The sequence below is a fragment of the Carcharodon carcharias genome, chromosome 26 (assembly GCF_017639515.1).
Source record: "Carcharodon carcharias isolate sCarCar2 chromosome 26, sCarCar2.pri, whole genome shotgun sequence".
NCBI classification, from domain to species: Eukaryota; Metazoa; Chordata; class Chondrichthyes; order Lamniformes; family Lamnidae; genus Carcharodon; species Carcharodon carcharias.
This window is the reverse complement of record NC_054492.1, coordinates 12,175,441-12,201,048: the sequence shown is the minus strand read 5'-3', so window position 1 is coordinate 12,201,048 and position 25,608 is coordinate 12,175,441. Positions and strand designations below refer to the sequence as shown.

Sequence of the window (25,608 nt, the reverse complement as noted above, 5' to 3'; positions counted from 1 at the left end):
AATGTGTAATCCAGCCATGCATCATTTCACAAAGCAACTTACTATACATTGAACACAATACTCCATCAGAATTATGCCTCAATTTTAAAGGCTTTTAATAGCCAAATCCTTATCTCTACAGTCAGTATTCCCAATTACGTTAAAGGAAACTGCAGACTACTTACTGAAACATATTTCAAAAAAACTCTTTAATAAAAAACAAAATCCTCACTGTGTAGAGGTTCAGATACCGAATCTTCACGCAATCTATTACAATCGTCCATCAAAACCTTGTCATAAGCACTGTTTACATTCTCGCATTGGGAATTCTGAGGATCCTTCACGAAAGTTACAGGGGAAATTCCGGAAAACCACTGCAGAAACTCAATCTCTCAGTGTCAGTTTTAAAGGCATGTTAGACATTTATGGGCAGGCATTTATGATTAAGCCAATAAAGCTGAATACTCCAGCCCAGCTACAATAATTGAATGTATTATGAAGTTATTCAATAACTCACCACTCTAGAAGCAAAAATAAACCACTTGATTTATGCAAGCTAACGTGACTTAACTGCAATCTGACTGAAAATAGGGGCAAATGTGAAGGCCACTTCTCAATGCAAAGAAAATGCAAAAAACTGTGGATGCTGGAAATCCAAAACAAAAAGAATTTGTTTTGGTGTAAAGCATTAGATAAATGTAATATTTAATTGGCATAGAGCATTGCACAATAGGACAGAGTCAGGTGGCCTGGATCATCTATAAAAAATAATCATAACTTGTCAAATTCTGAAAAATGTAAAAGAGTACAGGAAAAACATTGATAATTTGAATTATTAATTGCTTCAAACAGGGGTTAAAATTTAACTCAGCCGATCAGATAATTAAATGAAAACTTTTCTTGTGGGCCACATACTTCACTCCACATAAATCAAATTTGCAGTGTAGCTGCCAGTGAACTAGGATGTTCTTGCTAGCTGATTCATTATTTACCTTTAAATGATGTACCTCAAATAGTGACATTATTTGCATGATGCCCTGTGCTCAAAACTATTAGCTGTGCTTGAAGGAAATAAAATTTGAACTTCCACATCTATCCCTTCAGAATCTCATCAAGAACTCTCTGGGCAAGGCCCTCAGGATGTCTGATGATAATCAAAATGATGATGATTAAACATCTGGGGAGGCCCCAAAAACTAAGGATCAACCAAAAATTCTTCATCTAGATTACAAGCCCATGGGGGAAATCCAAGCTTCTGGGAATAGCTTTCACACAGCCATCTTTGGATAGCGCCATACCGGCTGGAAAGAGTCTACACATGAACATTAGCCCCCACACAGACAGAGCTGACTACTGGGGAACATTGGCTATATAATTCAGGCCACTTCTAATATCAAGAAGCACCCTCTTTTCACTCAAACACAAACTGAGGGTTGATCTACAACAACCTGCTCATTGCACCTCCAATGTGCTTTGAGTTCTCTGAAGACCAGCATGATCTTTCACTGCAGCTCATCTGCTGCAACATGAACCCTCTTAAGTAGAGGAAGAGGCCTTCAGGAAATCATGGCTGTGCTGAAACTTGGTAATGAGTTATTTTTATAATCATACTTATTTATCCAATTTTACACAGGTCTTTTGCTTACATGTTTCTTTCTAATCTAATCACTGCAGCCACAAGTGTTTCTACTGTCTCATCTGTGCAATTTTCCCATTCCCATTTTATGTATAGATTAAAAACAGAACACTGTCTGTTCACCTTATTCAAGCTCTTACTGTTTCTGGAATAGATCAACTGTAATCCTTTTTTCTCCTGTGTTCTGCTTTCATGTAAAAGTTTGCTTATGCCAGTTGACATAATTTAATTTAATTTTCTGCACAGTAATCATGGAATTTAGACCACAGAAGGGGGTCATTCAAGTGGTCAGGCCCAGTGCTAGCTCTTTAATTGAATTCCAGTCCAATCCCATTTCCTTGCCTTTTCCATGTAACCTGTTTTTATTCTTTTATCCAGTTCCCCTCTGTACAATGTCATCACGTGTATCCCAATGGACATTTGTGGTAAAGCATTCCATTTTCTAATAAGCCTCTGTGTAGAAAAGCTTATTCTCATTCCCCATCCATTCTTCCAATGGTAATCTCAACTCTGCATTCCCTTCTTTCAGACTTGCAAATCTGTGGAAACATTGTCCAGGATTTTTAATAGGTTGGGGTTGGGATTGGAGGTGGACGGACCTACAATTCGGCGCTGCCGGCTTCTGTGCTGGTTCACCGCCACAATCCTGACTCTGAATCAGGAAGCAGAATTTCATTTGGCAAGGTGGGCAGCCCACGGTGACCTGGACCACATCCAGGCCAACGTGGTGGGCGGAGGGCAGGGGTGGAATGAAAGATCATGCAAGGAATCCCCTCTCTACCATGCCCGTTATGGTCTTCGAGCCACATCTGTGGCTGCTGGCCATCCCCTGGTGCGGTCTCCCCTCCTGGATCATGGCCAAGCAGCTGTGGCTTTTTACATGCCCTCGCCCCTTGCAGTCTCCATGTTCAGACTAGCAGCTCTCACCTCAGCTGGTAGGGCTGCCAATCACTAAATGCTGGAGGGTTTCCCATTGGGCCCACAGCATCTGGAGTCCAGCCACCATCCTCTGTTTGGACCACAAGCTCAGTCCCCGTCTTTCAATTGGCTGGAGCATTGAAGATTGCGGTGGGCATGTCTAAAACACACCAGACGGCATCAGGACCCAGAACTAGCTCCCATTTCTAGTTCCTAACTCCTGACTGAAAATCCAGTCAATCTTTCACCTGTCATGAAAATGTGCTTTATGTCAAATCACGATTTTTAATTCATTGGCTGGAAACCTGAATCGAACTTTTAAAGACAAAGACTTTTCAAACGCAGAGACTAAAGATGACTTGAGCTCACAGCTAAAGATGGCTAGCCCATACACATTCTAATTCATTGGGATGGAGACAGCATGCTTGCAAAATACATCAAGGACAATGGCTTGGGGAATATGAACCATATATCTTGACCCCATTAGCAAGGCATCAAGGCACTCATCTGGGGTATTCAACTGATGGGGACAAGCTATTCAGCATAATCACTTAGAAACAGGACACTAGCTGGGGCGGGGGGTCCCCAGACATGAACTCATCGAGCTATAATGGGAACGCCTTAAACCCAATCACTTGAACAACAGGATCTTCACTGTGAGAAGGGGATTCCCAGACATGAACAGGTTAAAGTTGCAATGAGGAATACACATTTGAATCCTGGGTGATGGTCATGTGACAGACCCACCCTTTATGTGGTTTCAGCTTCTGCTTTCTCTACAGTAAAAGGACAAGTGACTGAGACACTGACGAGAGACGACCCGAGTGAGCTTCCTCCTCCTCCCTCTCCCAAACCCACTTGCAAAGATACATCAAGGACAATGACTTCGGAATATGAACCACATATCCTGTCCCCATTAGCAAGGCATCAAGGCAATCAACTGAGGTATTCAACTGGTGGAGACAAACTATTAAGCATAATCATTTGGACAGTGAGAAGGGGGCAAACCCCCTGTTTGCTGATCGTGACTAGCCAGGGATGCCCCTGCTTCAGACAGAGAATTCTTAAAGGAATTCAACACAGCACTATCGTCTCCAGGAGAACAGCCAAATCAGATATCTACATCGCTAAATCGGAAGCATTAGAACCACTGAAGGAAAGTTGCAATGCCACCAAATTAAGCCTGAAGCCAGCCAGATCACCCAACTAGAGTCTGTATACCCATTAAATTTCTCTGGATGATATGCTGACAAATCTATCTTTCTCTAATCTGCAACCTACTGGTATGCAAATGTGAACTTCGAGTGTGCGCAAGTGAAAGCTGGAGCGTATTTTATTATGTTACGTCAATTAGTTTAAGTGCAATAAAATTAATCTCTTTCTTTGTTTAACTCAAGAAAATCTGTCCAATTGGTTATTTTATGACCACAGCTTATAAATGGTTAAATACTCACTGAATTGGCAAGTACACCCTTTTCGTAAAAAAGCTGTTGCGGTCGAACAAGGAGGGGGCAAAGGGGGAAGCCGTTCAAAGCCTTCAGCTGATCATAACCCAGCACTAACCTTTCACAATTTTGAAATTCTCCCAGCTCCCTACATTCTCTGAAAAATGTTCCAAATTTCCAAACCTTTCCTAACAACTTTAATCTTGCATACCTGATGTTGTTCAGTGAACTGTTGCAGTATCATTTTCATGCTTGTAAAATCCTTCCTTTAACGAGGTGCCCAGAACTATATGCAATGCTGTAATTGCAGCATAATCAATGGCAATATAACTTCAACATAACTTTGCTGCTTTTATGTTCAACGCGTCTCTTGTCTACCTGCATTCCCACCGTTAATCATCTACATGTCTGCACCCCTAGGTTTCTCAGTGCTGGCTAGGTAAAAGCACATAGGAAAATGAGAGTTGAGCCTGGATTCCAATTCCAAGCTGATTGTTTAAAATCCATTCAAGGGGGCCCAAAGCATCAGCTTTGTGCTGAGGGTCTGGAGGGAATGGGGGTGCCAAAGGGAGAAAATTTAGATCTATGATGGCTCTTAAGGTGAGCAAGTGTCATTCTACCAATCCTCAGGACAGTGCAATGCATACCATAAGATTAATTGAAAACAGGACAGGTAAGGTCACTCCATCTCTGCAAGGATTCTCAAGGTTGCCTTGGGGTGCAAGTATCAACATCTCCAGTAGTACTTACCATGTACCACCCATCCATGTTTACACTGGTCACATTGACGTATGTTGATCTTCCCTGCCTGAAAACACTCGCAGTTACAGTTCACCAGTGTGCAGCGAATGGCCTGAAAACGGAGAAAGGATTAAGTATTATCTACATTGGGTGTCCATTAACGCCACACAAACCACTAAATGTACGAACACATAAAATACATTTTAACATGTTTTAAGAATTAAACAATTGAAAATTTACTCGTTTCACCAATCATTTAAACTAACTGGGTTATTCAGAGCGACAACTGGTGATCTGGAATAACCATTCGAAAAATAATACCTTTTGATGCACATCATGGAACGCATCAGTCATCTTGTATAAATGGCTACAACACCCTCTTACCTCATGGCACAAGGGAACACTGAGCATGCATCTAATTTCCCATTGCAAGGAAACACTCCAGGTTGGAAAGAACATTGTATTTGAACCTCACAGTGAAGCTTGTATTTTGGCAGACACAATGGTTTAGCTCTTGGTCCAATTATCTTTCAACTGCTTGTTTATGGGCTTTACATGTATGATTTAGGGATTAAATTTATGAAATGTTTCACAATACATTTTAGGAAAGCGTTTCACCTTCAATAATTGTGCCACAAAATAGTAAAGTAAGTATAGTGCTTACATATGAAATTTCCTGCAGATAGCAACACAACACAATCCTTCAATCTTGATCAAGAGTGACTCTACTGAAGCTGCTAAAACTGTCTTATTTCAACTTTCTTACTGTGGCAAGGCACTGGATTTTCATTTGAAGACAGTAAATTGATGTGTAAAATTGGGTATCTGAAAAAGTGGCCAATTCCCATTGTTACAGTTAAGTTACATTGTTAAGTAGGGTGGGAAGCAGCTGGTGCGCAGCATAAAAAACACCGACATAAACCAGTTGGACTGTACTAACCGTTTCAGTGCAGAAAATTTAACATAATAAAATGATCCCACTCCAATGAATACAATCCCATTCCACAGAAGAGTTCTGTTGCTATTGTTTTTCAACAACATATCGATTGTTTGATATTCAAAAACAACACACTATTTTGACTTCTGGCATCGAGGCTGACATTGGAAGCAGTTTCAAACAAGAAAAAAAGTGTGTAAATAGGAATACAGAAACATGAGTAGAACAGTTGGACCCTCGAATCTGCTCTGCCCTTCAATGAGACATTGGCCGATCTGTGACCTAACTCCACATACCCACCTTTGCCCCCCAGGTCCCTTAATGCCTTTGCAGAGCCAAAATCTATCGATCTCTGATTTCTGACCGACCTAGTATCAATTGTGGAAGAGTGTTCCAAACTCCTACCATTGCTTTTGTGTAGAAGTGATTCCTCACTTCACTCCTGAAATGACTGGCTCTAATTTTTAGATTTTTTGGACTATGCCCCAGAGTTCTAGACTCACCAGAGGGAAGTTTCTTTCTATCTAGCTTTTCTGTTCCCCTTAATATCTTAAAAACCCTGATCAAATTGCCCCCTCAACCTCTAAATTCCAGGGAATATAACCCTAGCTTGTGTAATGACTTCACAGTTGTTTTGAATAGTTTGTCAATTAACATTTTTAATGTTGTTAACTTTTGTATTGATTTAACATTTGTCCCTCGTAGGATAATGAGGAGGCTGGTTAGCTCAGTTGGCTAGGCAGCTAACACATGGATCAGATTAACATCACATCATGGGGTTCGATCCCCGTTCCAGCTAAGGCAGTCTTGAGACCTGCCTCCTTGCCCTACCCGCAATTAAAAAATCACGGCACTTTGCTGTGGTTTGGCAAATAATTGCCAAATTCCTGTCTGCAGGCAGGGAATTGAGAAAGGATAATGAAGCTGCTTTTCGGCTGTTCCTTTCCTCTGAACGTCCTTCTGTTCAGCGAAGAATAAGGAGGCCAAACACAAACCGGTTATAAGGGGTAAGCACATTTGATTCAAATGCGTGTTACACACCTATGTTCTGGGATCTCCGAGGGTGGACTTTTCACTGCAGCCAAATGAACAGATACGGGAGGGAAGAATGTTATGCTCCCCTGCAGGTGGGTTTTTAGGGAGGGGAGCCCTCAAAATGCCATGGGTGCCTTTCCTGGTGCCTACCTGCTCGCCCCTGCCCTTGTCACAATGTTATAAGTGGCGGGAGAGGCATCAGGTGGCCTGACCACCTGTCCTTGTGCAAACTGAGCCCCTTAAGCTGCCTGTTAATGGCCACTTCCCACTTCTGATGCTATTTCACGGGCAATGGGCTGAGGCCGGAGACTGGTGGGAAACTCAGCCAAGAATATTGCTTGGGCATGTGGTGGGAAGTGGAGGGGGTTGCCTCCTTTATAAGCCTCCTGTTTCCATTGAAGGCCTCCCCTCCCATGCTTTGATCATCTCCGTGTTTCCCCCTCTCCCCACACTGTCCAGCCCAACCCCTGATCCCCCTCACTCCGGCCCTGGCAACATCTCCCCACCCCCCTCTCCCCCCTCCAAGACCCCAGCACCGACCTGCCTTACCATGCGGCTCCCACGACAATCCTCACTGGGGGCTGGCTGTGTCCCAGCACTGTCAGCTGGTCTGTTAAATATTAATTCTTTTATGGGATGTGGGCGTCACTGGCAAGGCCAGCGTTTGTCACCCATCCTTAATTACCCTTGAATTGAAGCTGCTTGCTAGACCATTTCAGAGGGCAGTCAAGAGTCAACCATATTGCTGTGGGTCTGGAGTCACATGTGGCCAGACCAGGTAAGGATGTCAGATTTCCTTCCTTAAAAGGGGAAAACCAGAAGGGTTTTTCCAATAACTGACGATAGTTTCACAGTCCAAATTCCAGAATTATTAATTGGACTTAAATTCCACCAGCTGCCGTGGTGGGATTTGAATTCATCTCCCAAAGCATTAGTCTGGGTCTCTGAGTTACTAGGCCAGTGACATGACCACTATGCCACTATCTACCCCTAGCTGGGGGGACAACGGAACTGCGCTGAAGCGGACAATACACCCACTTTGGTCCATGCCACCTTTTAGCTCCCTCGTAAAATTCTATCCTGCATTTGGTTTTTAGCCACACTCCATTGATTGTTTTATTTCCTGAAAGTACACAAGTCAAAGCAGTGGAATATACCTTAACTGTATAGGTTAGGCTTTCAGGGAGAAATCCTAATTATGTTTATTCATATAGACATGACAGCAGGTTAGAAATACAATAATCCAGCTCCAAAACAGGCTAAATGGATTGGTAAACCAGCAAAATCTCAGATTTACAAACACCTACATGTTAAACCTGGAGACAAAATTGTCTGTTAACCACAAGCTAATATCCCGATACATTCCTGCAATATCTCGGAAATACCAAGTTATACCTTCACAAGAAAATAAAGTTGACTAACGTTCTGTGCTTAATGCTAACTGCAGATTTTCTGGTTACTTCTCGATGAAATTTAGAACAGATGTGATTCTTAAGAATAACTCTTCAGTAAGCAGCGCACACTGCAAACACTGCAAGACAGAAACCCCTCTAATAATTCCACTTATTTTGATTTGTAATAATAAGTAATGACATACGCATCAGCTTTTAATCTAATATAATGTACATCAGCTGTCAAATACAACATGCAGCCTATTTAGAATTAAGAATGACGCTGCATTGATTTTATTTCATCGCCAAACATGGCTCCTACTTGTTGCTCTATAGCTTTTGAATTGCTGCAGTTCAATTCCCTATGGACTTATTTTCATTGCTGTACAATGGGAATATTTCCTCAGCAAAGCACTCATGAAAATCAGTACTTACATGTAACTAGTTCACAGCTCCTGAACTGGATGAACACACACCTTCTGGCACCAGGTTCATCCAAAAAGAGACAATAAAAATGGTTCTCTCTCTCCAGGGTCACAAGTAATCAAGCTCCCAGCACTTCCAAGTCCACAAGCTGGACCTTCCAACATTTCCACGCAGCAGTTACAGGACAAGGCCATAACATAGGCTTAAAAGCAGCTGGCACCAGTTTGGGAACTCTGAGTACAGACCATTGCAAGTACAGTAGCAGAGAGGCAAGGGACAGGCATTCCACAATGGTTGGCGTTGAGCTCCATTTTGGGTTTATAGACAGTTTATGATGCCAGGACACTGAGTATTAAATAAAATTATGCTTTGTGCTTTTAGGCACTCAGTTACATGTCATGACTGTATACAATTGGAGGCATGAACAACACTATAATTGCCATGACATATAGACACATGTCTTCAGTCGCTTGGTATGACAATCTTAAAACCACGCTGTAGAGGTAGGTCTGAACAACAAATGATTTTGGAGTGATTGATTTTGTTGAAAAGAAACTAGGGTCTTCACAACTTAAATAAAGGCAATTACAGAAGTATGAAGTCTGAGCTGGCTATTTGGGAAAATAGATGAAAAGGTATGATAGCAGATAAACAGTGGTGGACATTAAAGGAGCATTTTTATAATTCTCAACAACATATTCTACTGAGGGAAGGACTCTACGGTAAGGATGTTCGTGGCTAACTAAGGAAGCTGAGGATGGTATCAAATTGAAAGAAAAGGAAGACAACACTGCAGAGTTTAGTGGTAGGCCAGTGGTCGGGATAATTTTAGAAACCAGCTAAGGATGACAAAAAAATAAAAGAGGAAGAAATTAGAATGTGGGAGTAAGAAATATATAAACAGACATTAAGAGCTTCCACAAGTATATCAAAAGAGAGAGAATAGCTAAAGTAATTGTTGGCCCCTTAGAGGGTGAAACTGGGGAACTAATAATAGGAAACAAGGAAGCAGCAGAAACTTTGAGGAAATATTTTCTATCTGTCTGCACGATAGAAAACACAAAAATCATTCCAATAGTATTCGAAAATCAAGGGCCAAAAGAAGCGAGGAACTTAACTGGCCCGCATGCTAGGGTCTTAAAAGAAGTTATTCCAGAGATAGTGGATGCATTGGTTGTAATCTTGCAAAATTCCCTAGATTCTGGAAAGGTAACAACAGTTTGGAGAACTGCAAATAAAACACCTTTATTCAAGAAAGCAGGGATTCGGTAGCCTAACACCTGTCACTGGGAAAATGCAAGAATCCATTATTAAGGAAGTAGTATCAGGACATTTAGGAGATCATAAAACCATGTTGACAATTGTATAAAGAGAGGGAAATTATGCTTACCAAATTTATTAGATTACTTTGAAGACATAACAAACAGGGTGGATAAAGGTGAACCAGTAGATATACCGTATTTACATTTCCAAAAAGCACATTGAAGTGTCATATACAAGCTTTCATTAGCATTGATAGAAAATTGGCTAACTAACAGAAAACAGTGTTGGGATAAATGGGTCATTTTCAGGTTAGCAAACTGTAATTAGTGGGGTGCCACAGGGATCAGTGCCAAGGTCTCATCTATTTACAACCTATATTAATGACTTGGGTAAAGGAGCCAAGTGTATTGCAGCCAGATTTGCTGACGATATAAAGATAGGTGGGAAACCAAGTTGTGAGGAGGACACAAAGAATCTGCAAAAGGGATAGGATAAGTTAAATAAGTGGGTGTAAAATTGGCAGATGGAGTAAATGTGGGAAAATGTGACGTTGTCCGCTTTGGTAGGAAGAATCAAAAAGCAGAATATTATTTAAATGGAGAGAGGCTGCAGAATGCTGCAGGAGACTGAGATCTGGGTGTCCTTGTACATGAATCACAGAAAGTTACCGTATAGGCACAGCAAGTAATTAGGAAGACAAATGGAGTGTTAGCTTTTATTGCAAGGTGATGAAGTATAAAAGTAGAGAAATCTTGTCACAGCTATACAGGGTGTTGTTGAAACCACACCTAGAGTATTGTGTATAGTTATTTAAGGAGGGGATATACTTGCACTGGAGGCAATTTAGAGAAGGTTCACTAGATCGATGTTTGTGATGCAGGAATTGTCTTATGATGAAAGTTTGAGTAGGTTGGGCCTATACTCATTGGCGTTTAGAAGAATGAGAGGTGATATTATTAAAACATGTAAGACTCTGAGGGGGCTTGACAGGTTGGATGGTAAAGAATGTTTCCCCTTGCAAGGGAATCTTGAACTAGGGGACATAGTTTCAGAATAATGGGTCGGCCATTTAGGACAGAGGTGAGGAGGAACTTCTTCTGTTAGAGGGTCATGAATCTTGGAATTCTCTACCCCAGAAGTTGTGGCAGTTGAGCCATTAAATGTCTTCAAGGCTGAGATAGATGATTTTTTTTTAAACTATAATAGAGTCAAGGATGATGAGGGAAAGTGGAGTTGAGGCAAAATCAAATCAGCCATGACCTTATTGAGTGGCCCCTGAGATCTCTCATGGTGAATACTGGGTGAGTTGGCATGGGAGGGTGTAAGGGGCCATGGGGATGAGTGAGGGGTCATGGGTTGGCATAAGCTGGCACTAACTTGGCAACAGGGGCTACAAGGGAACATAGGGGTGAGTGGGAAAGTCATTTGTTGGCAAGAATTTGTCCCTGTGGCTGCCGCTACACTGTTTCTGGCCACCCCAGCATGCACTCCCCACCCCAGCCCCCCATACCCAGAACAAAAATCCAGCCATCCACGGTTGTTTCTCCAGAGGTGGACGCACCAAGCTGGGAACTTTTCCAATGCTGCGCATCCACCTCAAGAGTGAAAATCTGGGTCTGGGTGTCTGTAATCCAAGAGAGCAGAATACATGTCATTCTCTCTTGCCAGAGAGTGGCAGGTGGAGCAAACACGTAGCTTCAGCTGGATGGCAGGTTTCCCAATAGTGCAGGGGGCCACTGGCTGCACACACACACCATTTGCAGACATTACATGTCAACTCTGAGGCATACCGCAAATGAAAGGGGTTCCATTCTCTCAACATCCAGCTGGTGTGTGACCATGTGCAGCACATCATGCAGGTCAGTGCCCAGTATCCTGACAGCAGCCACAAAGTCTTCATTCTGAGTCAGTCATTCTGGGTCTGTGTCATTTGCATTTGTGCCACCACAACAAACCAGAGAGTGGCCAAGGGGCTATCTTTTGATGACATGAACCTGACTCTGGTATGCAACTTATACCCAATGACAGGATGCATAAGATGAATGCTGTGTCGCTACAGTAAATGGGATAGAGCAGATCACTGGGCTGTGTAAACAATGCTTCCACTGCCTGGACCAGTCTGGAGGAATCCTGTGATACTCAACAGGGCACATGCCAAGACTTGCGCTGCTCTGCTTTTTGCTGCACAGCCTCATTATCATGAGGACAGAGCTCAACACTAGCTATACAGCAATTAGCTGAGGAGTAGCAAGGGAGAAGGCAAACATTCCCTTTCGGTTTGTGCTATGGATGGTTGACTCAACTGACAGCGATATCAGTAAACACAACCCCAATTCTCCATCAGTCCCAGACATTACCTTCTCTCCATTATTGACCACCACTTGGTCACAATACAAGATTAAATGCCACAACAGAATAAACATTCCAAACCAAATTTATAAATACAAATGCCAACCAATTACATTTGTGCATTCCCTCAGTACCTGTTTCCATGTGCCTTATCCTGTCCTAGTGCTCCTTTGCGATGTTACTCCCAGGCTGCAGCATGGCTGGTGAAGTGAGGGAGACTGCAGATGGCCTTGTAAGGTGACTTCGAGTAGCTCTGACCCTAAAAGACCAGGGTTTGGACTGCGCCATCTCAACATAGGTAGCAGCAGTCTGGGCTGGCTGACTGACAAGCAACAGCGCAGGCACTGGTGGAGTGGCAGTGGTGAGAAGGATGAATGCTGCCACTCAGAACTGCAGTTTTGTGCTCCACAGTACCACTGGCACTCTCCGGGGCAATATCTTTACCTCATGCGAGCCTGTCACAATTTTGTGTCCCTGCTTGAGCATGCAAGTACTCAACAGCACACTTAAGAGCTGGCGGACATTAAAATCATTTAAATTATCAGGCAGCATGAAGTTTTGGCTGCTGCCTGCATCGGAAGCCATAGATGCAGGATAATCCTGCATCATAAACCCAGCACCCATTCTTGGAACCTGTCCAATGTCGTAGATGGAATGCTTGACCAGAAATGATGGCCAGCTCTTTCAGAGAGCCAACATAGGTGTGAAGGGCTGAAGGGCATACATCGGTGCTGTGAGGTTTTATGTTACATGAAAATGTACATCCCCTCACAAATATAAAAACACGCACACAGGATTAGAATTTGTAGCCAAATGTAAAATTTGTACTATCACTAATTTGCATTAAATGAAAATTACTGTTCTTCTTCCCAGATGGCCCTGCCTAGCCATAAAAACAAAACCAATACAACACATCTGTTTTCCAAGGGTCTGGACTATTATTTTCTGCACCATTATTTATTTCCCTGCAAAGCTGCCGACTTGCTCCAGAACAGTTGAGGTTTCAGCCTGTTCTGTTCTCTAGCTGCAAAACACTTCACCATTCCACTCTGATGTGATTTATTGGTGGGAGGGTTCTGAGCGATTACAAAGTGTAATCCCTTGGTATCTCTGCTTGGCAAGATTAGCAACTGCTGATCATTTCCCCCTCACCACCGCCCCCCCCCCACCCCAAGTGTGCAGTGCTGTTTTATCTCGTTTACTCCGGTGAGGAGGAATGGGCAGACATTGCTGGCAATGACAAGACCACTAACAACACTTGCAAACCAAGTTCTTATGTTGTTATCTTCCTAAGGACTTATTACGTGCAGATTCCTGCCCCAGTTGTGGTCAGTCATGGAGCACAATGAAATTGTTACCACACTATTTTCTTCTAAAAGAGCGTTATTTTCCATGGTTTCACAACCAGTTCCTGGGTCACACCGTGGCTTTTAAAATGAGCCAATCTCTGCTAATTATACTCAGTTGTGCAGCTGGATATGCAGACCATGAATCAATGGGTTTTCATGCTAAATAGAGGGTGCTTTGATCAATACGCAAAAGTAACCGAGGCTGAGTAGAACCAAGGAAAATGGACTATTCAGAATATTCAAAGCTTCGCAGTCCCTCTCCTTACCAAGCAACCTCTTCTCCCCAATTGAAATAATACCCCAAGCATAATTATGAGTGTAGAATTAAGCGAGGATCACCTTCCTTTGTAAAACAATCGAAAGTGATCATGTCATGTACTGCGACTGCCCAATTATTCCCACATACAGACAAACTGCCAGAAATTGGTTTAGAAAATTTGAACTGTGTTATTCCCAATAATGTTATGGAAATTCAAGAGAAGCTATTAGTTTAGCTAATTTAGTTGTGGGGTTGCAATGCTGCACTAAAAAGAAAACAAACAGTCTCAATCATTTAACCAACTAGGTCCTGCAATTCACGGCAAACTTCAGTTTTTTTCCCCCACTTCCCACCTCCCCCCTGCCCCCGATTGCTTGCAGCAGTGAGTGACCTGCAGACTAGGTTTTAGATTCCAGGACAAGCCTGTAGGGTTGGCAACCACAGCAGTCAAAAACCACTCATGTGGCCTCAGCTGGAGTGCATTGCACAATTCTGGGCACCACACTTTCAGAAAGGTGTGAAGGGCTTAGAGAAGGAAATTCAGCAAGACGATACCAGGGATGAGGGACTTCAGTTCGGCGGAGGGGTTGGAGAAGTTGGGAGAGTCCGCCTTAGAGCTCAGAAGGATAAGGGCAGATTTAGTAGAGGTACACTAGAACCCTGTTGTTTGCAGGGGTTATGCCCCCATGAAACCTCGCAAGTGGTGAAACCACAAACAACGAACATAATTTACAATGGGAGTCCATTTGATAGGTGCCAGCCATCTTAAAATTTGACACGTATAAAGGATCAAAGGCAATAAAAACTATGTTTTAAATACGTTTCAAGAGAAGTTTACTACAGAAATTGTTTAATAAAACAATAAAACAAGAACAATGTAAAATTTGTCTCACTTAAAGTGTTTTACTTGAGTGGAGCTGGAATGTGATCAAGAATTAAAGCACAGCAACAAGGAACACTCATGTGCAAACAACAGCAGATGACACACACGCAGTGCGCACTTTCTACTGCAGAAAATACATCATGGTCACCTTCCATTTTTTTGAAACTTCATTTCAGTGGTTTTTCTTTTCTTAGCATTTTTATGTCTTGGGTAAATTAGTTCATTGGACAACCAAACTCTAACTGCACACCTCCCTATGGTCTCATCATTTGCTGCTTGCAATCAATAATGGGAAGCAACTGATATAAAGATAAACAGTGATGGTTTATTGACACATAGGGCAGAGCACCAGATCATAAGTGCTCACACAGAAACCTCCAGAACTAGACTTACAGTTCCCAGCTACCCATGCTGTACAGTGATGCGACAATGCTATCACATGATCAGTACACTTCCATTCTCTTAAAGGGACAGGGTACCTCGCTTTACCACATCGCTCCCCCTTTACTTAAAAGTATGGCTAACAAGTTTAAAACACATTAACTATTTGCACAGTAACTATTTACAGGTCAAGTCTCTCAAGAGGCCTTCTTTGACGAGTTGAGTGTCGCAGCCCAATAACCTCAGTTGGTGTTTCTGAAACCTCTTTTTCAGGGGCAGTTGCCCACTATGTTCCTCAGTGGATGATTTCACCATCTTTCAGGTGCAGTCACGTTCACTCCTGCTGCCCCTCCCCTCCAAGCTGAAACAGATAAACGGCAACAAACACAAAACAATACGGTGATGAGCTACATGGTGTGTGAGGAGAAAGAGGGAAAGGAAAAAAAAATCTTTGTTTTTCTTCCCGAGGACTGTCAATAGTTTCTCTCTATTCTTTTTGCGTGTCCTTTTCTTGGTAGCACTGACCTGTATCTCTGTCTTCGCTTTAATTTCGCTGTTGGCTGGACTAGACAGAAACGAGCTGAACGTGAATGAACTCGAGCTGTTTCCCAACAGCTCTTCTGAGGATTCAGGATCTTCCAGCTTTATGACTTCGGGGTTTTTACACAGTTGCTGCTTCTGCTCTTCCAATTCTTTCCTATTCTCATTAATAGTTTCCTGGAGAAATGCATATTGTTGACCTTTCTTAGCTAATTCGTTCCTTAACTCGGCCAGAGACAGGTTTAACTCTTCCTTTTCTTCTTTATATCTTTTCAGTGGCACAAATTGGGAGCTGATTGAATTTTGTAGTGCACGCAAGTCCTTTAATAGATTTTCCATTTTTTTTCAAAGGATGCTGACTTCAGCTTGAACTCTGTCCCGGTGTAACACTTCTAAGTGATTCCCCCGTTGGGTCTTTGTGGACTCATTTTTTTTTCTTGCAGCAACACTTCTGGTTTTGAGAACTTTGGGAACTTAGAGGGCCCTCAAAATTTATCTCTCCCAGCCAGTTACTTCCAAGGAGACTCGGTCCCCTGGCTTACTTTACAAATAGGGGTAATTTTGCAGACTGTTCCTCATACTACACTTGACTTGACATATCCCTTTCATATTTATTTCTTCACCTGTGTATGTCTTCAGCTTCATGTCTGACACTTCCAACTTCAAAGGATGGGTTCCTTTACTCAGATATCTAAATGTTTGCTCTCCAAAGAGGGGCATGGACACCCCCATATCAACTTCCATCTTAATGGGTTGTCCTTTGATCATTATGGCAACTTGGATTGGCTCAATTCTATCCATTTTGAGGTTATATAATGAATGGATGCTGATTCTATTTCTTCTGGCTCTTCAATGAGGCATATTTCATGATTTTTACTTCTGCCTTTATAGTGTTATTTTAGCCTTTTTCTGCATTATGCATTATGTGGCCATAGGAGTGGCAGAAAAAGCACTTGACTTGTTTGAGTTGTCATTCACTCACTGGAGGCCTGGATGTATTTCTCTCATTCATTTTGTGGGTTTTCACTGCAGTACTGTTCTTTTTCAATGGTCTGGAGCTAGAGAGCATTTCCCGCCTTCCAGTAGAGTCCGAAGTTCTCGTGCCTTTTCTTGCCGGATTGTCCCATTCAACCAGATGGATGGCGCCATTTTGAGTATCTTTTATAACCTCGGAATTTCTAACAGCGCTCCATCACGGTAGCTAATCCTAATGCCTTATTGAAGTCTAGACCAGGTTCAGCTAGCAAATGCCTCTGGACGGTGTCATCCCCAATCCCACGTATCAGCTGGTCTCTCAACATATCACTAAAGGATGTTCCCAATTTGCAATGCTCCATTAATGCCTTTAAAATAGCCACATAGTCAGCTATTGTCTTCTCTGGAATTGAACTTGAATTGAATTTTAAGTGACCTCAGGTGGCTCTATAAAATTTTTATTAACTTGTCGAAAGTCCTCGAGTCTGGGGTGCTGGGTGACATGAGGCTGCAGATCAACCCGTATGTTTTGCTCCCGCTTGAGGATAAAAGAATTGCCCTCTCCTTCTCCTCCCCAGCCATGTCATTAGCAGTTAAAAAGAACGTGAGGCGTTCAACATACTGAGACCCGTCGTTTGAAATGGGGTCGGATGGATCGACATGCCCAAGCTGATGGCATCGTGAACAACTGCAAGGGGACTACACTTCCGATAGGCTTTCCAGGTAATGACAAGTTTAGGTGTTTGGCTTACTGCAGATTCACGCTCTCTCTGGGGTCTCTTATAATTTTCTGTCCATAGCCAATTTTCATGTATTTACTCTTTTAAATGTATTGCTGCTTTAAGAGCAGTCACCGTTTTTTTAAAAACTCTGCAGCTGTCGGTTTTTCTCTGCCGGGTTTCACGCTCTTTTCAAGTTTTGGCAGGATCCCCACGATCGCGATTCTGCAACTTTTTTTTTAATTTTTAATTGCTGACTGTCGCCTATTTTACAAGGGAAGTGCAGACGTTCTTTCCAACACTCTGCCCACCCGTCTTGAAATTTATTTTCTTTTGTCCTGTATCCTCGTCATACCTTTTATGTCTTGGGTAAATGAGTTTATTGGACAACCGAACTCTAGCTGCCCCCTTTCCTATGTCCTCATCATTTGCTGCTTGCAATCAATTACGGGCAGATGTAAGAATAAACACTGATGGTTTATTGAGACATAGGGCAGAGCACCAGATCATACGTGCTCACTCACAAACCTCCAGAACTAGATTTATAGTTCCCAGTTGCCCACGCTGCACAGTGCTTCAACAGTGCTATCACATGATCAGTACACATGCATTCTCTTAAAGGGACAAGGTACCTCACTTTACCACAAGCATTTTCTAAAGTTGGCTTCTAGTTTTTACTTTTAAAACAGTGGATAAGCAAACATTTGGGTCTGCAATGGGTGATCTGGCATACAAAAACCTTTGCACGGATAAGTGAATTCACAAAAGAGGAAGTGGAGAATGATAGGACTTTACTGTATTCAAAATTATGAGAAGTTTTGCTAGTTCTCCTTATTTGCTCGGTCTCCTTTGGAAAGTGGAGTTAAAAACCAGTGTTCACAGATTTGAAGTATTTGGCAAAAGGAGGAGGAAAATGAGAAATTTCTTCACACAGACGGCTGTTAAGAACCAGGACTCAGTACCTAAAAGAGTGGTGAAATCAGATTCCATAGGAACTTTGAAAAGGCAACTGGGCATCTATTTGAAGAGGGCAACAAAGAGCTGGCACAGACATAAGATGAACAGCCTCCCTCTGTGGTAAGAATCTATTTTTCCATGATTCTACCCATGAAAGTTGGCAGCTTGTGGTGGTCACTGAGTCCCGTGTCAGTTACTGGCTGGAGGTATGAATGAAAGTCTAGGGCACAATGGTAAAGTCTAATCATTATAGTAAAATTACCAACACGGGGCATAAATGCACATGCTAGAAGCTGTAACAGTAAATAAATGTAGTTCAAAAAGGTTAATATTAAAAAGAATGCAACTGGTTAAGTATTAGAAATCAATAGGTTTATGCCATCGATACAGAACCATCGAACATTCCAACACTGAAACAGCCCTTTTTGTCCATCACGTGTGCAGTGGTGTGTTTTTATCCACGTCACTGAGTTTAATCCCAGCTGGCTCCTGCTTGCTTCTCAACCCCATGGGATGTATAATTTAAGTTAAATTATGCATGACTTTGTGGTAGAAAATTTATCTACAACAGGAAGCAATTTCCAAGGCCAAACTATTGTGTCCAATACCTTTAAAAGCAAAACTTAGCAATAATTGGAGGGTACAGGGTGAATAAAGCAATAGGCCAAAAATAATAAGTCACCAGCAATGTGCAAGTTTACGATGGTTGATTTGTATAATAGGGAGCTTTTGAAAGGTAGGGGGCCTGTGAAGACTACAGGGCAGTAGAGAAATCATGTTAGGCCCCATGTTATTCTGATATCATACGATTTGCACAAGGCTATTTGAGTGCATGATTATCCCATTCTACAGCCAACCCAGAAACCATAATCCACTGAAGCAGAGTGTCTGGAAGCAGTCACCAGCACATATAGATGACGATTAGATAGTGATGTTCAAAAAAAAAAAATGCCTTGATGAATCACCAAGCAGTGGTGAGGAATGAATATCAATGTTGTTTGATAAAGGGCCAGCTGCTACAGAGCAGAAGCCAAGCATACGGAGTGCTCTTTCTGATTTGTATGAAGATATGGACTTCAGTAGCCCTGCTTTTAAACTGAAGCTGATACGGTAGTGGAACCATACAGAGAAATGACTTGTTTCTTCACGCAGAACAGTAGAAGGTGGTCTGGCTACTGTGGGGGAATCCATCACCTAGACATGCACTGCCTTCTCTCACGTGGAACACTCTGCTGGCTGACATTGAGCACATGGAAAAACCCATGGTACCTGGGTAGAGATCTGGCTACTTCCCAGTCCAATGGAACAATCTGCATAATTAAGGAAGAATTAAAAATGGCGGCGAGAGCTTTGACTATCCTTCAACATCCTAGAGTGCAGCCATCAGATTCTGGTGGCGTATCTGCCTTGGTCCTGCTCATTTTTGCAGAACCAATTTGTTTTGTTCAATTATCTCTAACAATTGTTTCATATCCTTTTCTGGTCCTTCTAGTTATATTCTCACTTCCATCAATGAAAAACCAATGCAAAAAATATTTACTATCTCTGCCATTGCTTCACCCTTCTCAATTCAACCCCCTCTTTCATCCCCCAGTAGTAACATCCTCTAACTGTTCTTTTACTTTGCATATATGGTTACAAAGGCCATTACTATTTCCTTTTAAAAAGGATATTAACAAAACATGTGAAAAATACATTGTACCAGAATGTTTTTAAATTTATTCTTTCATGGGATACAGGTGTTATGTGTAAGGCTAACATTCATTGCCCACTCCTAATTGCCCTGGAACTGAGTGGCTTGCTAGGCCATTTCAGAGGGCAGTTAAGAGTCAACCATATTGCTGTGGGTCTGGAGTCACATGTAGACCAGACCAGGTGAGGATGGCAGATTTCCTTCTCTAGAAGACATTACTGAACGTGATGGGTTTTTAATTACAACCGATGGCAGTTCCATGGTCACCATTACTAAGGCTAGCTTTCAATTCCAGACTTTATTAAGTGCCTTTAAATTCCCCCAGCTGCCATGGTGGGATTTGAACCCATGCCCTAGAGGATTAGCCTGGGCATCTGGATTACTAGCCCAGTGACATTACCACTCTGCCAGTCTCCCCCCCCCAACTTTACTATAAATTACCAAAAGGAATACCGGTAGAGAGGTTTAAGAGAAGGGATTGTTAGAGCCTTTTGGCAGTTGAGGGCTCGGTCTCCATTGATGGAGTGATTGAAACTGGCGATGCATAAGTGTCCTGAATTTGAGAAGCACAGGGATCTCAGAAGGCATACTGGGCAGCACACAGCATATAACTACAGCTTTGCAAACCCTCCCTGGGTTAAAGCCTAAGATTGCTTCCTCTGCCCAATCAAAATATCTAAAGTATTGCTGTAGCACCCCAATAAAGTTCAATAAGGGCCTGAATTCACCCAAAAACCTAGCTGCACTTTTCCTGGAACTTCAGTGTATAGGGGCTGTGATGAGACATCAGTGGCAATGATTGCAACATATTTCCTCAAGAAACAGTGATCCTGGTCGTCTTCCACACATTGTGCCACATTTGACTTCCTCAGAATGAATATGCCAATCCTCCCTTGTAAGAACCGCATACTGAGGTGCACGTTGATGGAATAATACTCTTCCTATTTAGGTATGCGATGGGATGAATGGGAACATGACAGTCTGTACACATACAGCCAATAGCGCTCTGGAAAGCCAGCAATTTGGAAGAACTGTTGCTGCTGAGCTGTATATAGTGAGGTGAGTGGCAATACAGAGCTTCAGTTTCCTTCTTATTGAAGCAGCTCACAAAAAAAAAGATTGTGCCCTAAAGCATCCCTCGGCATTCGAATGTCCCTAAAAGTTGTGAGAAGAGTTGGCCTCCACAGCCACCAGCTGCCTGCCTCTTCTGCATTTTCTCAGAATAAAGATCTTCATGGGTCTGCTTTCCAGTGACAGATCTCACAACACATGGACCCTACTGTTCAGTCACCTTCCTGCATAGTTGGGTGAAGTAGTCATCGGGAACTTTGGTGCTCACAGCACAACATAAATGATTGCTTCTGAAAGCGATGAATGAATGTCAGGTGTGGCTCAGTTGGCCACATTCCCACCCCTGAGTCAAGGGTTGTGGGTTCAAGTCCCATTCCAGAGGCTTGAGCACAATAACCCAGGTTGACACCCCAATGCAACACTGAAGGAGGGCTGTACAGTCAGGAGTGCCGCTTTTCAGATAAGACGTTAAAATGAGGTGCCATCTACTCTCTCAGATGGACATAATAGATCCCATGGCACCATTCCAAAGAAGCACAAGAGAGTTCACCACAGTGACCTTGCCAATATTTATCCATCAACCAACATCACCAGAACAGCTAATCTGGCCAGTACCTCATTGTGGCAGCTTGCTGTGTTCAAATTGGTGCTACTTGTTCTATTTTGCCTCAGTAAAGCTGTAAAAAGCACTTTGGGATGTCCGGTGATTGTGAAAGGTAAGTAAATGCAAGTCTTTCTTTCTTTAAAGGAAAGTTCCAAGTACTGTGCAGGTGCATCAGGCTCAGGTGCACATACAGGTAGCAGCTCTATTGAATCCCAGTTTACTGATTAGCTAAAGAGCCACTCGCCATTGCTGCTTCCTCAGCTGAGCGGTCACATAAGAATGGGACATCTGGAGAAATCCATGACTGAAAAGTGATTAATACACTAACCCAGCACAAACACTCATACAAATTATATCTTATTTCACTTTTAATACATCTTATATCCTGCCATTTTTTATTGTGCAGTCAGCTGTGCAAAAGTAAAGCATACTTAATAGATTCAATTCATGTTCAGTGCTTCCCTGATGGTTAACAAACTTTGACCAAAAGCCATTATATGCTGGTTTAGCACTTTAAATGAGGTTATGAAACCATTCTTCTGTTCCACAGTCAAATGGAGAACTTCTTCCAGCTCTTAACCAGCATTCCTGAGCTGAACAAACAGGAATATTTCAAAGTGCAGTCTACTCTTAATAATTCAAGGTCATTCTTTGCAATAAAACTGTGAAATGATCCAAAAATATGAATGAAACCACATACATAACACAGTAATGCACGGATTTGGTCTTAATAACATTGAATTCTCAGATAACATGAATGAAGTAACGTTGAATTAAGGGGAGTCAGCTGTATGGATATAGGTATGGTCGGGGTATGGAAATAGCTCAGTGGTCCATTGTATTGGTCTTAACTGGCGCATCATCCATATTGAGAGAGAGAAGAGAATGCAAAGCCAATGGAACAACTAATTCTAGCCAGTTAGTAGATTCCTGGCTTTTCAACTTTGAAAACAGGCAACCAGGAATGGTGGATTCTACATGTCTTAAAGGGCATGAAAGCCCTGCCAGAAACATTCTTTCCAGAGTTGAGGAAAAGGAGGAGAGAGCCTGAGGAATAGCCTTCCAAAAGCTGTGATTTTTGACACTTGAATCATTGCATTTGGCAGCACTTTAGAGGGTCAGCCAATTAAACTTCCTCTGTCAGCGTTCTGAGCTCTGGATTCCAGGCCACAGCTGTTCCAATACCCTGCACACTCTATGCCTTTAAAAAAAAAAACTTCCAGGCCTCACACCTTTTGAAGATGCCTCTTAAAATCTCCTGGACTAGCTCTTTTGACAATTAGATACTGTATTTTTCCCCCGAGGAGAAAATTTCAGTGCCCTAGCTTTCCAATTAATTGTATTACCTGGAAAAACTCAGCAGGTCTGGCAGCATCGGCGGAGAAGAAAAGAGTTGACGTTTCGAGTCCTCATGACCCTTCAACAGAACTCAGTTCTGTTGAAGGGTCATGAGGACTCGAAACGTGAACTCTTTTCTTCTCTGCCGATGCTGCCAGACCTGCTGAGTTTTTCCAGGTAATTCTGTTTTTGTTTTGGATTTCTAGCATCCGCAGTTTTTTTTGTTTTTATTCCAATTAATTGTACCTAATTCAATTTATTGATAACACTTGTTTTGATGTGTCCTCAGTTTAACTATGGGCGGAATATTCCATGCCCACTGGCATTGGGCGTGTTCGGTGGCACGAGTGGACAATACTGCGAGAAGACCAAAAATCGGTTTCACAACGTTGTGAAACCAGTTTGCAACTGTCCGCTCTGCCCATCAATGGCAGGCCATGTTTCTTGCTGTCAGACGTTGGCAACATCATTGTAATACATCAGCATATCATTGTAAGCCCAGCCTGCCGGAATCATTCCCCCCCCACCACTTGCTGGATCGTCTGAGCACATTGGCATGTACAGCATATATAAGGTGAGCACATGATGGCCTGCACTTTGAGGGGAACTTGGAGGAGAGTGCACAGTAACCCCCTCGGACACAGACTGCAAACTAATGAGTGTTTCAGTGGGCTGCAGAACAGTTGGACTGCACATGTTGTGCAATCTTCTTGCTAAAGTTGGCCATGGAGCAGTCATTGTTGGAGGCACTCACAGCCTCTTGCAACATCAGCATCCTGGTTTGGACCAGGCTTCTCCATGGTTCAAGCTAATAGTGTAGCCTTGCGGTGTGGGTTAGGAGAATGCCTGTGCCTGAGCTGAGAGCACAGCCTGTAGTCCAGTGGGCAAAGCTGCTGCCAATCAGTCGGGTGGAGTGGGGCAGATGTGGGTGGGGTTTCGGGCAGCCACGCAGAGCACTAAACTCTGGCCATCCAAGTGGTGGCCAGCACTCTCCAGGATGTGTTAAGGGGCCTTCAGACTTAACCAAGAGAGGTTCTTAGTGCACCTAAACTAATCTACGAGTCTCTCTTTCATCCTGCAGGAGTACAACATCAGGAGCATGGAGCCTGGTGAACTAGCTGTATGCCTCATGGCTTACCGAGAGTGGATACGAAGGAGGAGTAAAAGAGACGCCTGGCTGCTAGAGGGAGGAGCGACACCTTCAGGAAGAATGGGTGGCTGGGGCTTCCACAGAAACCGCTGAATAGCCAAAGTGAGCCGTCGCTGGTCGGTGCCCAGCTAGACCCAGGGTCTACAGACTCCGTCTTTCATTGCTGCAGATGACCAAGAACCAGTGTCGCTGAAGACTGCACATGTCTAGGGAGCTGGTCAGTCATATCTGCCAGCTGCTGCAGGACTTGCCGCCACGGGAACATGGAGGGCACTCACTGCCAGTGGCCGTGAAAGTGACCACAGTGCTCAATTTCTACGTCAGTGGCTCCTTTCAGGGCTCCACAGGTGATCTCTGTGAGATATCACAAGTCCCCACCCACAAATGCATCCATGAGGTCACCAATGCCATCTTCACGAGGGCACACAACTTTGTGCATTTTGCCTGGGACAAGGTAAGCCAGGATGCAAGAGCAATTGGATTTTTCCAGATGTTGGGTTTCCCACAGGTGCAGGGTACCATCGACTGCACTCACGTGGTGCTCAGATCTTCATCACAACAAGGGGTCCACTATATCAACTGCAAGGGCTTCCATTTGCTGAATGTGCAGCTGGTGTGGAACCACCACAAACACATCCTGCAGGTGTGCGCACAGGTTCCAGGGACTGTCCATGACTCCTACATCCTCAGTCAGTCACAGTCCCCTGATGTCTTCCAGGGTCTACAGAGGCTGCAGGGATGGCTCCTCGGGGACAAGGGCTACCCTCAGAGGACAAGGCTGATGACACCCGTGTGGTGGCTTCAGACTGCAGCAGAGCTAAGGTACAATGAGGCTCATGCTGCAACTCACACCTTGGTGGTGCAAACCATTGGGATGCTGAAAATGAGGTTCCGGTGCCTGGGCCAGCCTGGTGAAGCCCTGCAATACAGTCCACTGCACCCTTTACAACCTGGTGCTGCAACGTGGAAAGGATCTGGCTGAGGAAGAGATGGTGGAGCTGCAGCTCTCTTCCGATGAGGACGACATTGATGGAGATGAGGTTGAGGAAGTCCTCGAAGGAGATGAGGCCATCGCTCTGGCCAGAAGAGACAGGTGCACTTGGGAGGCCCTCATAACCACTAGATTTGTGGAGGATGATGATGGCATGTAGTGAGGAGACACCAAAGATCTTCATATTGTATCTGTGAACGTTTGACTGCAGTCTTGCTGATGGCAGTGCAAGTAACCTCTGTGTTAAGGCTCCTGACATGGAGATGTAGCGGAGGCCCTAATATTCCAGGAGGATGATGACAACATGCAGTGAGGACACTCCATTGATCTTCACATAATCTCTGTGAATGTCTGACTCCTGTCTGGCTGAGGGTAGCTCGCTTGCACTCTGAATTAACAGGCTCATATCATAGCGACACAGCCATAAAATGTTAAATGCATCTGATCCTTTGTCAGCCTTCAGCCCCTAACCCCTTCAGGAGCACAGCGTCACCGCTCACAGATGCCGATGAGATGGGGGCCAGCTCCACCTCAAAGGTGCTGGGAGCCACACAGAGAGAATGATGGAATTCTGTGAT

General features: G+C 43.3%; 1 protein-coding gene across 3 annotated transcripts in view; it reads right to left on the bottom strand.

The window, feature by feature from the left end:
* The window catches only part of bnc1 (basonuclin 1), a 139,468-nt gene that overhangs the window by 37,584 nt on the left and 76,276 nt on the right, over window positions 1–25,608 (bottom strand). For all 3 annotated transcript variants that reach the window (XM_041175226.1, XM_041175227.1, XM_041175225.1), the window contains exon 2: window positions 4,729–4,831. In XM_041175226.1, coding sequence (XP_041031160.1) covers window positions 4,729–4,831 — 103 coding nt within the window. The remainder of the gene's footprint in view (window positions 1–4,728; window positions 4,832–25,608) is intronic.